General features: G+C 37.7%; 1 protein-coding gene across 2 annotated transcripts in view; it reads right to left on the bottom strand.

Annotated features, from left to right (window-relative positions):
• The window catches only part of MSH2 (mutS homolog 2), a 54177-nt gene that overhangs the window by 1890 nt on the left and 39775 nt on the right, over window positions 1-12512 (bottom strand). For both annotated transcript variants that reach the window (XM_061990180.1, XM_061990182.1), the window contains exons 10-15: window positions 11624-11774; window positions 8989-9086; window positions 6994-7239; window positions 5269-5473; window positions 4652-4899; window positions 1230-1402 (exon numbers count right to left, since the gene is read on the bottom strand). In XM_061990180.1, coding sequence (XP_061846164.1) covers window positions 1230-1402; window positions 4652-4899; window positions 5269-5473; window positions 6994-7239; window positions 8989-9086; window positions 11624-11774 — 1121 coding nt within the window. The remainder of the gene's footprint in view (window positions 1-1229; window positions 1403-4651; window positions 4900-5268; window positions 5474-6993; window positions 7240-8988; window positions 9087-11623; window positions 11775-12512) is intronic.

Below are 12512 nucleotides of genomic sequence, written 5' to 3'. Positions count from 1 at the left end.
TTTTAAGTTCAGAAAGTGAAGAGAGAAAAGAAAAATCAGTTCACTCAGATGGCTTTACACGACTGTATTATGCAATGTGGATGTGATCAGATCTATGCTGAGATGTGCAATGTGCAATATGCTGAGATCTACACTTGAAGCCTGTGCAAAGCCAAGAGCGTTACACTTCTTAGTTGAGTAGAGAGAGAAGCAAGCTAAAATTCTCACATGTGAAATGAGAGGAACTTTGACATCTATAAATCAAGTGTTCTAGGCCCAAATTGCCATGTCCTTCAGTATTGTCCTGGTTTCAACTGGAATAGAGTTAATTTTCTTCCTAGTAGCAGGTACAGTGCCGTGTTTTGAATTTATTGTGAGAATAACATTGATAACACACTGATGGTTTGGTTGCTGCTAATTAGAGCTTATCTTGAGTGAAGGATTTTTTAGTTTCCCATGCTCTGCCAGTCAGGAGGTGCACAAGAAGCTGTGAGGGAGCGTGGCCAGTAGAGCCAACGTGAACTAGCCAAAGAGCTGTTCCATACCATAGAACATCATGCCCAGTATAGAAAATGTGGTGGGGTTGGCGGGGAGGCAAGCTTGGGCACCAGTCAGCTTAGTAGACGTGTTAGTACTGAGGGGACATGGAAGGGCTCAAAGGACAAAGCTGTGTACTCAGCTTTTCCCTGATGTGAGCAGATCTGAGTGTGTTCATGTTGAACTTCAAGAAACGAGCACTAGTGAACCCTTAAAGGGGAAGTGTAGCCCACCTGCAGAGGCAAAAATAATCTAAACAACAATTTAATCAAAAGCTATCACTTAAGTCACAAGACACACTACATACAAACTAATTAGCCAGCAGAAGTGTTGAACACAAAATTCTGGCTTGGTTCATCACATAAAGTAAACCCCACAGGACAGCTAGAGACACAGTCCCTTGTGTGACTCCAGCTGTACACCAATCATACCAACTGCTGATCATCATTCTTTAAGAAAATTAGTTTCATTCTCATTATTAAGTTTTTAGATAAAACTCTTGTCTACAGTAACTTGACATGAATCTAACTAAAACCTCCTATCCTCAAACATCTCTTCAGCTCCTAATGAACTTGATAGCTAAAACATTTTGTTATGGGAAAAGTTAGGTTACAGTTACTTATCCTCAAGCTTTGGAGAATCTGACTTCTTAAACTATTCTGCTTGGGCTATTACAGTTAAACAAATTTTTAAAAGTATTCCTGATAGCAAACCTCTCTTTCTGTGTAGAGTTTCTTGGCTGGTGGTTCTCCTTCAGATTCCTTGGGCTTGCCGATGTTTTGAAACTCCTCAAGCTCCAGTGCCTTCTCTCTTGCACTTTCTATCACATGTTTTGGGAAAGCCGCCATCTCTGCTACATGTATTCCAAAACTCTGGTCACATACACCTGGATGCAGAGGAAAAAAAAACCATAACAGACTAAAGAATATGCTCTTATTTAATTAAGATCTCTTAGAGCAATAATTGAAGAGCTCAAAAACACTTCAGGAAGAAAGGGAAGAAAGAATTTCCCTCTAGTACTTGAATGGAACTGAATAACGGTTTTTATGAAAGTGCTTCAGCACAGTCTGTAGAATATGGGAATTTGCACGATTTCTTCTTTTAAAATTTGTATTTTTCTCTATATTTATATGAATACATATGTATGTATATCTATTAAAAATATTGTAATAGTTGCATCCTCAATTATCCTCCTCCTCCTTTGCATCAGTACCATTGAACGCCTCCATCTCCAGAAGTCATCTTTAACTACATCAAAACCTTTCAACTTTACACTTACTTCAATTAATACACTGTTTATAACATTTGGTTGAAAAAGAAAAGTTCTCATAATTGCTCAAAATATGTTAATTATACAGTTACATAAAACAATTATCATTTCAATACTGAAACCCCTCCAATACAATCTGTCACCTCCACTACTACATCTTTTAATTCTGGTCTCTAGCAAGCAGTTATGAATAAATTCATCTAATCATTAAACACTGGGTAACTGAAGAACAGGTAAAGGAAAATAGCATTTAGGGTGGTTTTTTTTCTGGTTTATTAGCCTTGAAATATCTCAGGTTTTTTAAAGGAAATTAATTTCTGCTTCAAAATGTTAGTCCCCTTGATTTTATATTAAAAACACACATCTCCTGAGACACAAAGCTAACCCAGGTCTCTGCTCACAAAATCCTGAGCAGAGTCCTGGAGAACAGTACTTTGTCTCCTCTTCTAGAGATTCTGTCACAGTCTTGAGCCATGAAGACCACGAATACTGCAAAAAAGTTTCTTGTCATGTATTTCACATTTAGTTACACATTTCAAATGATGTGAAACTTGTTACTTGTTTCACAACACAGCTGTATCCCAGCGGCCTATACTCACATCCTTGCCTGAGCTACATCACTCTTCCAAAAGGAAAAGCACACAATTCTAAATGCAAAAACTTATCTGAAAGACACTCAATTTGGGACCAGGTATTTTAAGATGACGATTTCATAATGCTGTATCTCACCTGACACATTTGAATAAGATAGATGCAAAATACTGTGACTCTATGCTTAAAGGCACTTCCAAGAAAATGGACCAAAAAGACACCACAGAAAAGAAACTGTGCATATGACTAAAAATGGCAAAATTGATTGAAGAAAAATACAAAACCAGGCTCTCAGAGTTTTCACCAGGACCAGAATGGGTGAGTTAATACACATTTTTAAAAAGAAAAAAAAAAAAAAAGAACCACAAAAGCAGGGGCGGGGCCCAGAACTGGACACAGGACTCCACATGAGGCCTCACCAGGGTAGAGAGGGAGCTCAATCTCCCTTGACCTGCTGGCCACACCTCTTGAGTTGAATTGCTACACTTGTAGCGATTTACAACTATAGCTGTCTTCAGTCCCTAGCCACACTAAACTGTATTTTAAGCACTGACTTGAGAATAACATTCAGAGGGCTCTGAACTTCCACTTGGGTGGAAAGAGCTCAATATGTGGTGGATCAAATGGGAAACAGACAACTACGAAAGAACCACAGATGCTGCCTTATCTGGGAAATCAGGACCACAGCACTTTGGACTAATCCTCAGAAGCAAAGCCTGGGTATTGCCTTGGAAAAGTGCATGAACAGACACGCCACTTCTAAAGAATAAAGATCTCAAATGAAAAGGACAAAGAGTTAAAAGAAAAAAAAGCCTTTATGTCTGAAAAATATATGCCAGGAATAAACTGAAAAGTCCTAAATTAGCTAAAGTAATCAGGAAATATTGGAGAGAATACCAGGATAATAAATACATATAATGAATATGCACTGATCATGAAAAGCATTGTTATTATGATGAACCAGGCAAGTGAAAGCATGTATTTGGCATTGTGTCAACGTGACTAAACAGTTTTTAAAATGTGAATGAATTTCAGCAACTGTACCGGTAAGATTAAATCCTAAACTAAAAAGACAAAAGTAAACATCAGTCTCTAAGACCCAAGATATGAGGCAAGGACTAGCTCCTTAGCTTTAACAAGGATGGATGATACTTAGGCATTATTTTAGTAAAGACAGTAGCCTAACTCTTGAAATAGTTATTCCTTATTTAAGACAAAAATCATTCTAAAAGCTAACTTGTTGACCAGATACAGTATCGCCACAGTGTTCTGTATTAACCATGTTCTATCCATCCGAGTGTCATCTAACTCATTTCTTCATTGTGGAACTCAGAATAGGAAAAGCAAAGAGGTATTTTAAAGTGAAAACACAGCACCAACAGTACTCTGCTCACATTTTAAATCAAAATCTCTGTCCAAAGTTTGGCAACACAACTGAAAGCCTCTTACAGGAACAACAAAATCACTGTAGAGTTTACATCTAAATTAGAATGTCATAAATAACCACACCTTGCAAGCCACAGTTACACAGCCCTGCTTTATGTAGCATAAATACAGGCTTCTGCTGAGGGGAGCAAGAACAAATGTAGATACCACGAAACAGGAGGAACTGCTTATTGTGGTTAACAAATGAAATGTATGTCCAATTAAAGCTTGGCTAATTTAATACCAAAAGGAATAACTGCATTCACTAAAGCAGTTAAATAGAACTGACTTATCTTACATTAACAGGTTACTTGTTATTTTACTATAATGCCATTTGTTAAAAACAAAACATATGATTTTTCCTATATCAAACTACTGCATAAATTGGGCAACATCTTTCTTCAGTGACTAAGCCTTACTACAATGAAGCAGACGTTATGAAAAACTGCCAGCACATAAAACTTAAACTGTTTTTATAAAATAAATGAGTGCAAGGGACATGACTTTTCTATCAGAAGGTTAAAATGGCTGACTTCTGAAAACAGAAAATAACTTTTTAAATCCTTCTCTCTGCTCTTTAAAAAATAAAAAGGGATAGACCTCAAAAGCACTTCCTAGAGTGGCAGAAATAACCTAGAAGTCTTAACAAACAACAACAACATCACCAACTGTGTTCACACATGGTCAGAGCTCCTGCCATACATACTCTCTATGGACAGAGAAGAACATGTCAATTATAAACCATAAGCCTGGAGAACATCATGAAATTGTATGGTTTTTTCCATTACATTTTCTTCTGCTCTCAGGATGAAATAAAGTTTATCCTGTTCACCATTTACAGAGTCTTACCTTCCTTAACACGATAAAGCATCGTCAGAGTGTCATCACTGGTCAGAGCAGTAACGTGCAGGTTATTTACTGTTGGCACTTGGTCAGCAAGGGCTGTCAGTTCATGAAAATGTGTAGCAAACATACAGAAAGCACAGATTTTGCTAGCAATATATTCTGAAATAGCCCATGCTAACCCAAAGCCATCGTAGGTGGAAGTTCCTCTTCCCAGCTCATCAATGATTATCAGGGAGTTTTCAGATGCTGTCCTAAAAAAACAAGAGCATTTTATAAGGTTTGAGAACAGCATGAACTCTGGGTATTGGAATGCCACAAGTTATGTTGTAGAGGCATACTGTGACAGAGGCAAAAGACCTTTCCTATTCACGTCACAACATACGAATAAAGTACATACAATGTCACACAGATCATTCCCAATTAGTTTCTTTGTCCCATTTAGACTTTGGCCTCCTGGTAGCAGCCCTATATGACCACTGAAACACAGAAGGCTACTTCAGGAACTTACGAGTCTGCTAAAAAGGACCTGAGATCCTGCATAAAAGGAAATCTTAAATGCATCTTTAAGAGTACCTCCTTCCTTGTCAACCCTAACAAAAACAACTAAGCAGAGGACTTACCTAAGGATTGAAGCAGTTTCTAACATTTCAGCCATGAAAGTAGACACACCTTTCAGCTGACTGTCTCCAGCTCCCACCCGAGCCAGGATACAGTCCACAATGGTTATTTCCGCAGAGTTGCATGGTACAAAACACCCAATCTGGGCCATGAGAACAATCACTCCTGTCTGTCGGATGTAGGTTGATTTCCCTCCCATGTTAGGGCCTAAGGAAGAAATTTTGCAAATAAAAATCCATCATCTTCTACAGCTCAACAGCTCCTTTAAAGGAGAACAGGCTCCAAATTAAAACAAAGAATGTTTAAAGTCATTACTCTCTTGCCAGGAAAGAGAAGCAGACTCGTCTAACAGGTGCAACAAGTAGCTCCACTGCTAATACGGTTTGCTTGTGTGTCTTGCACAAAAGCTATTTTTTTTCAAAAGAAAAGTGATTGGGGATCTTCCTAAGTTTTGGGACTTCACATGACTACAAGAAGTCATCTAAAACAGACATCCATATTTAAAACTAAGAAGCTTTAAGTTTAAGAGTCACTAGGTACTGCTGCTTAACAATGAAAGTAATTTGCTTCCACCTCAAACAACAATTACAATTTGTTTGTAAAAATGAAATTACTTAGTTACAGGTCGTGTACAAGCTAATGGATGATTTAAATTCCATTCTAAAGTGATTCTGAATCAGCAAAACCACAGAGTAATGGAAGTTAATTTTAACTGAAGAGCAAATGAAATAAAAATATTTTCCAGAAAATCAATCATTAAAACCAATTTTATGCTTTCACTAACCAGAAAAACAAGGGTGTTACCATGCATTTATTCCGATTTTTTTGTTTCTTTTTTATTATGTTAGAAGTGTTCATTAAACATTCTCTAATTTCAGATCTTTGCTACTCAGAATGTACGTCAAGGACATCTGGATGGAACTTAAAATTCAATTAAATCTATAAACACTAAAAATGTTTTCCTGTGTAGTAAAATTATCCTAATTACACCAGAGAATAGAGGGGAAAAAAGGATACAGTCATTGAAACATGTTTTGCATTTAAAATTGACTTGCATACTAAACAAAGAAAACATTAATAAGAAGAGTGCTTAAAATGTTGCCAACAGAAAATGCCTACATGGCTACAGTACAATTGATACCTAGTGGAATTTTCCAAATCACTTAAGCATGTTCAGGATCTCCAGTTCCTGAGGTTGCCTGGCTTGTGGAATTATATTCACTAAGACAAAGGATACATATATTAAGGAAGGCTTAATTTCTTGTTTCCTACTGTCCCAGCAGCCTCTCTTCTTCTCAAATGACTATTTCTGATTAGTCATCACTATCTCCAAACAGTACACTATAAATATAATTGTAACAACTAATTCCATGGCTCCTAGTTTGGAAAACGAGAAATATGTCTGTATCTGCATAAACATGCAGAATATATCTACTATGAAAGGAAATATTTCAGAAGAATAGTTGGTTTTCTAATGTAATAAACAACAGCTTACAAATACCCTCCCCTCTTTTCCAGAGCTAAATCTCACCCCTCCATACAAAAAGATGAATAGCTTGCTAGCTGCTTACCCTTTGTTGATTAGAGACATTGTTTTGACAGAGTTTTATTGAGTTGCTGGTTTCTTTGCTTTTTGGGGTTTTGTTTTTTTAAAGACATCATTATTGGAAATACTCCATACATTTAAAATATAAATTACAAATGAAAAAGAGAACAGAAACATTTACCAGTAATAATGTGGAACATCTGCTTGTCCTTTTCAAATGTAATGTCATTGGGGATGAAGGCCACCTCATCCTGCACTTCGATGCAAGGATGCCTGGCACCCTTCAGCATGATCCTTCCTTGTCCCTTTTCCAGAATGACAGGACGGACATATGGCACTGGCGCTCCATTTGACACATGAGCAAAACTGACAATTGCATCTAATTGGGCTATGACATCATTCATCGTCTGTATTGGCTCTGCATAACCTGGTTTTGATTAAAGAGAGACACAAATTCGACACAGTTACAAAACTTTTTTTTTCTTTTTGCTGAAAAGATATCCAAAATCCTATACTGAGCCCATGAAATTAATTCATTTGCAATCTAAGTCAATTTTGTGAAGGTAGTAGTCACTTCTGTGAGTATGAAATGCAATCCTAAGGATTCTATGCCTTGACAACAAAGGGGACATCTTCAGGCTAAGATAAATAAGAGGTGAGGCCACGTTGATTGTTTTGCCTTAACACTGGACAACAGGAAAAAGCTTATCTTAGAACAGGAATCCATGCCCTCACAATGGCAAGATGACTGGAAATCCAGTATGTTTCCTTACTTAAGTAGCACACTGCATTTTGATACTCATGCAAACAAAGACAACAGAGACAGAGCATTGATAATTCAGGCATAGCAACCATTTACATTTATGTGAATGATACTATGAAGAGGTCTGTAAGATACAATTCCTGTGATACTAGGATGTCCAGCACCAGTTTTTGGTGCTGGGTTTTTCTAGTGAGAAGAATGAGGGACAGGAGGTAAAACATCTAACACTTGCAAATGGGATGCAGGTGACAGAAGATGTGAGCAGTGACCATGAGAAAGAGTCCTACCTGTACAAAGTACATTTACTGTTCTAACAAAGTCTCTTGAATTGATTATGTATATATCACTAAAAGGATTTTTAAGTCACTTTCATTCAAGAACTATACACATAATCCAGACTTTTACACTTAAGAAAAATGCTTTTTAAATACACCTATATGCTCGTAAGTCTATGACTGCACACCACAGAAGCTTTAAGCAGCAGCAAAAGACTTAAACATACTACATATTTCTAGAAGGTATACTGAAGCCAATCTACTACAAATCTTTAGTATGCTACAAACAAAGCCACCACCAAAATACAAAAAAGAATATTTAATAAGCTACTAGTTTTGCAATATACTGGCAAATTCCTTACTGTGACAACGGGTCAAAGCTTAACTTTATACACACTCTAATATATTCATACATGAGCTTAAAAAGTGCTTTTTATCTTTAAAACATTTACCCTTAGCTTTAACACCCATCAGTGCTTTCACTTTCCACTTCTTTCTTTCAAAGAACTAATATTTGTTCTGCTGAAACTAGTGCCTTTTGGAGAGGCAATATTTACAGAATGCCCAGCCCAAATTCCCCAATGTCTCTTCCTCTTTTTGCGAAGGATATCAAAGAATGTCCCATAGCAGATAACCTTGGAGCAAGATATATGGAAATCAATTAGGAAAATAGTAACTTTTTTTTGTACCATATAAGCAATGACTACCTTGATCTCATATTGCATATCAACGTTCTTCACTCACCACCCTTAATAGACTTCAGGTCCCACTCCCTCAGTTCTCTGTTGTTCCTTACCTCTTCTGCCTTCTACTTAGGCTGCCATTTGAGTGGGAATGTCCACAGTCAAGGAGTTAGGCGGAGAATGGTTGTAGCCCTTATAGGTATATTTTTGTCCCTTTTCCAGAATTAGCATTTGTATACAACCCTCACTGCACATTTGCAGCAATGCCAAGAAAGGGTTTGACCATAGACGAGAAAATATTCCAAGCTTTCAACAACTGTCTAAAAGCCAAACCACATTTTCCACACCAATTCTTTGGGGAACATTATGGCTCTTCTCTATAGAATTATGTTCAAGTAGCTGCAAGTCCTTCTAGCATTCCAGACTGTGACACACATCAACACTGTCATATTTACCTGAAGCGATGTTAATGATTTCCTTAACAATTGCATTCTGAGCCTCTTCATACTCTTCTCTGTTCTTTATATACTCGTCATTGATGGAGCTCAGTTTGCTGTGAACAAAGCCACAATATTTAGAAGTCATGATGTCCTGCCTTCACTGTTACAATGCCAAACTTCAAGTCTCCTCATCTATGAATGAATACCGGTAGTCTCCACCTGTTTTAACACCAAGGTACAGCACAAAGACCACAATGCAACTAATCTATGATTCATACACACCAGGATATCAGTAAGATTAATTAGAAGTTGAAAATTGGCCCCCACAACGGCCAAACCAGCAATTCTGAATTGTTCTGAATAACCATTCTTAAAAATCTTACTATATTTGTTTGCTATAGGCATGCTATGTGATAAGGACTTACTCTTAAAAGCTGAATTTCTGGCTATTTTTCAAAAAAAATATGGCACATTAATGAACTGGCAGATGAGAATTGCTGCTAAGCAACTCTGTAATTAGCCCAAAGTCCTCCAACAGGCTTACCAGAGCTGAAGGCATGGACTTTGTTCATTTAGTAAAAACCTCAGTAAACTATTGTCCCTAAAAACAGGTTCCAGTCTTCAAAATGAGGTAAGCTGAAATCGAGACAGTATTTAAACAGGCGTTTACTGTTCTCAAGATCATCTCCCTGTTTGGAGAGGAGTCTGCAGGACTGAATATCAAATACACCAAAGTAGCACACCCATACTATAAGCAGAAGTCAGCCTTGTGCTTCTAGTGGCATCTACAGAAGCAACTGTAACTTAACTAAGCACAGAGAAGTCTGTTTTATTGGTGATCCATGAGATTTCTCCTTAGGAAACTAAGAGAGATGACATGTACGGTAGTGATTCTTAGTACCATCTTTGCAGTTAATCGAAAAGCCTAACTCCACTGTTTAGATTCATAACATATTTAAAAGAAAAAAGCTGTTTAAACTTCAGGGATGCTCTGAAAAAACATAATCCGAGAAAACATTACCACAAAACACAATTAAGATTTACACTTTGTTCATTTAAGTAAATCGGTGCAAAATACACCAACGTATTGATTATTGTGAACCAGTATGTTTGCCCTCCTTTTGAAAGCAAAGGATTTATTACTGATAGAAGTGGGTGACTAACAGAAACAGTCACTATTAGTAATAGCACTGGCATGAAACCAACCTTGCCCTGTAGGCAGTGCTCCTCTTGTCAACCAAGGTCTCTCAAGAAACTGATTTCTCTAACTCCAGTAGGAACTGTTATACATTAAGCAATAGAAGCACAGTTTGTCTGAAACATACTTTATGATGTATTAATCTCTGCTATTTTTACTCTGTCTTATATGAACATGTAAGAGACTTAAAGACTAGTTTTCTCCAGGACCTGCCACTGACAGACAAGGAAGAACTTGTTGGGTTGCTCCAATTTGTGGGAGACTATTAGCAGCATATCTTAGGCTCGATACTGGGTTTGATACTATTTATGCCTTGATTAACAACTTGAATGATGGGATTGAATTCACTCTCAGCAGGGCTGAACAGCACCATATTAAGGGGAGCTGTCAATACACTGGAGGACAAGGCTACTATGCATAGGGGTATATACAGACTAGAGAAAGAGATGGACAAGAATTTCCACACAGGCAAATACCAAGTCCTACACCTGGGATGAAATAACTCCATGCAACACTACAGACTGGGGTGCAAATGGATATAAAACATCTGTGAAGTGGCTTTGTTTTCACTAAGAGTAGCTCAGCACTGGAACTTGCACTCACCAGGTTAGCAAGGATGCTTATGGGATGGGCTCTCAGGCAAGGCCTCATCTAACTTTGAGGTAGGACCCAATTGCCAAAGGGGGCTCTGCTTTGAGAGTGGTTAGACCAGCTAACTTCAAGAGATTGCCTTCAACCTAAGTTATTATCTGATTCTGCACATGCAACTTTCTCCCTTGTTTGCTCTGCATAAAAATAGAAAAGTACAGAAAGAGAAATATCCGATGACTAAAGTAGTCCTTGCTCCTTCTAAAAAGCTCTAAAAGAGCTAAAATGTCAACAAAAAGTATAAACCTTTTGCTTGTCTGACCTGTGACAGAACTGCTGTCCAGACAGGGAGACACTGAAACAGCACCAATGCAATTAGGCTGAAGAACAAAAATTAGTAATAGCTTAATCTACAGCAACAGAATGCAAGTCCAATACATAAGACTAATAGAAATTACAGTCTGATTTGGAACAACAAAAAAAGGTAATAGCCAATAAAACGGCTGCATGATTTGGTGATAAAGAGCTCTTTGCCTATTGCATCTTGTGAAAAGTGTTGGTATAAACACGGTGAATGCAATTATACTACTAGGTGCAGCTAAAACAGAGACATTAATCCAAGTCAAAGGACCAAATATAGCTAACAGTTGGCAAAGTAAATGGGGAATAGAGCTTTTAACAGAAACTGTATAACTACTCCTCCCTCACACCAGTCTTGCCGTCTCAATCTGTGAGACAATTAAAAAGGTGAAAATTCAGACATTCAAGATGTGGGGAAACCAGTTTGTCAGCACAATGATAAAGAAAGGAACAATTTTCTGTCTTTCACAACAGGTTTGAAAAGCTACCAAGATGATCTCATACCTGTTTGTAAATTTAACACCATTCTTCTGCGTATCAACTATTCCGTATTTTGCATTGTTACGGAGAACTTTTTCTTCCTTGCAAGTTATTCGGAAGTGATGTCCAAACTGCGAATTTGTTTCCAGCTTGATACTTTTGCCAGCTTCCAAACCTTTTATGTGAAAATAAAACAAAACAACAAAAAGAAAAAAAATCTGTATTATCAACAATCCCACATTTTGTGCTATTTCTTCTCACTAACCACTAGTTTATATGTAGCCTCTCATACCTACACTATCCGGTATACTTGCTTTGGGATCATACAGCTATGAGAAATACCCAAATCTAACAAGTTTACTGATTCGTTCTCTGCTTTTACTTTTATATGCTCTCAAACTGCTTATTCAAATAGGGCTCACAATTATTGTATTGCTACATATTCTCCAGAAATGTGAAAAACATTCATAGCACACTGCAAGGTCATTTCCATATTGCTGCTGTAAAGGAAAGCACCTGTTGTCTTGATCCATTTACTAACAAAAACTTTTGCTTGTGAGATTTCTCCGCCCCACACACACACACTACTCCTCCCGTGGAGTCCTGTGTTCAATTCTGGGCTCCCCAACTCAAGAAGAACAGGGAACTTCTGGAGAGAATCCAGCACAGGGCCACCAAGATGATCTGAGGACTGGAGCATCTTCCTTATGAGGAAACACTGAGGGAACTGGGGCTGTTTAGAGAAGAGGAGACTGAGGGAAGATCTCATTAATAAGTTCATAAATGGTGGATGTCAGGAGGTTGGGACATCCCTTTTTTCTATGGTAGCTAGCAACAGGGCAAGGGTTAATGGGAACAAAAACTTCCACCTAAACATAAGGAAAAACTATTTCCCTGTGAGGGAGAGGGAGCC

Source organism: Colius striatus, chromosome 2 (genome assembly GCF_028858725.1).
Source record: "Colius striatus isolate bColStr4 chromosome 2, bColStr4.1.hap1, whole genome shotgun sequence".
NCBI classification, from domain to species: Eukaryota; Metazoa; Chordata; class Aves; order Coliiformes; family Coliidae; genus Colius; species Colius striatus.
The sequence above is the reverse complement of the archived record's forward strand: the minus strand, read 5'-3'. Positions and strand labels throughout refer to the sequence as shown.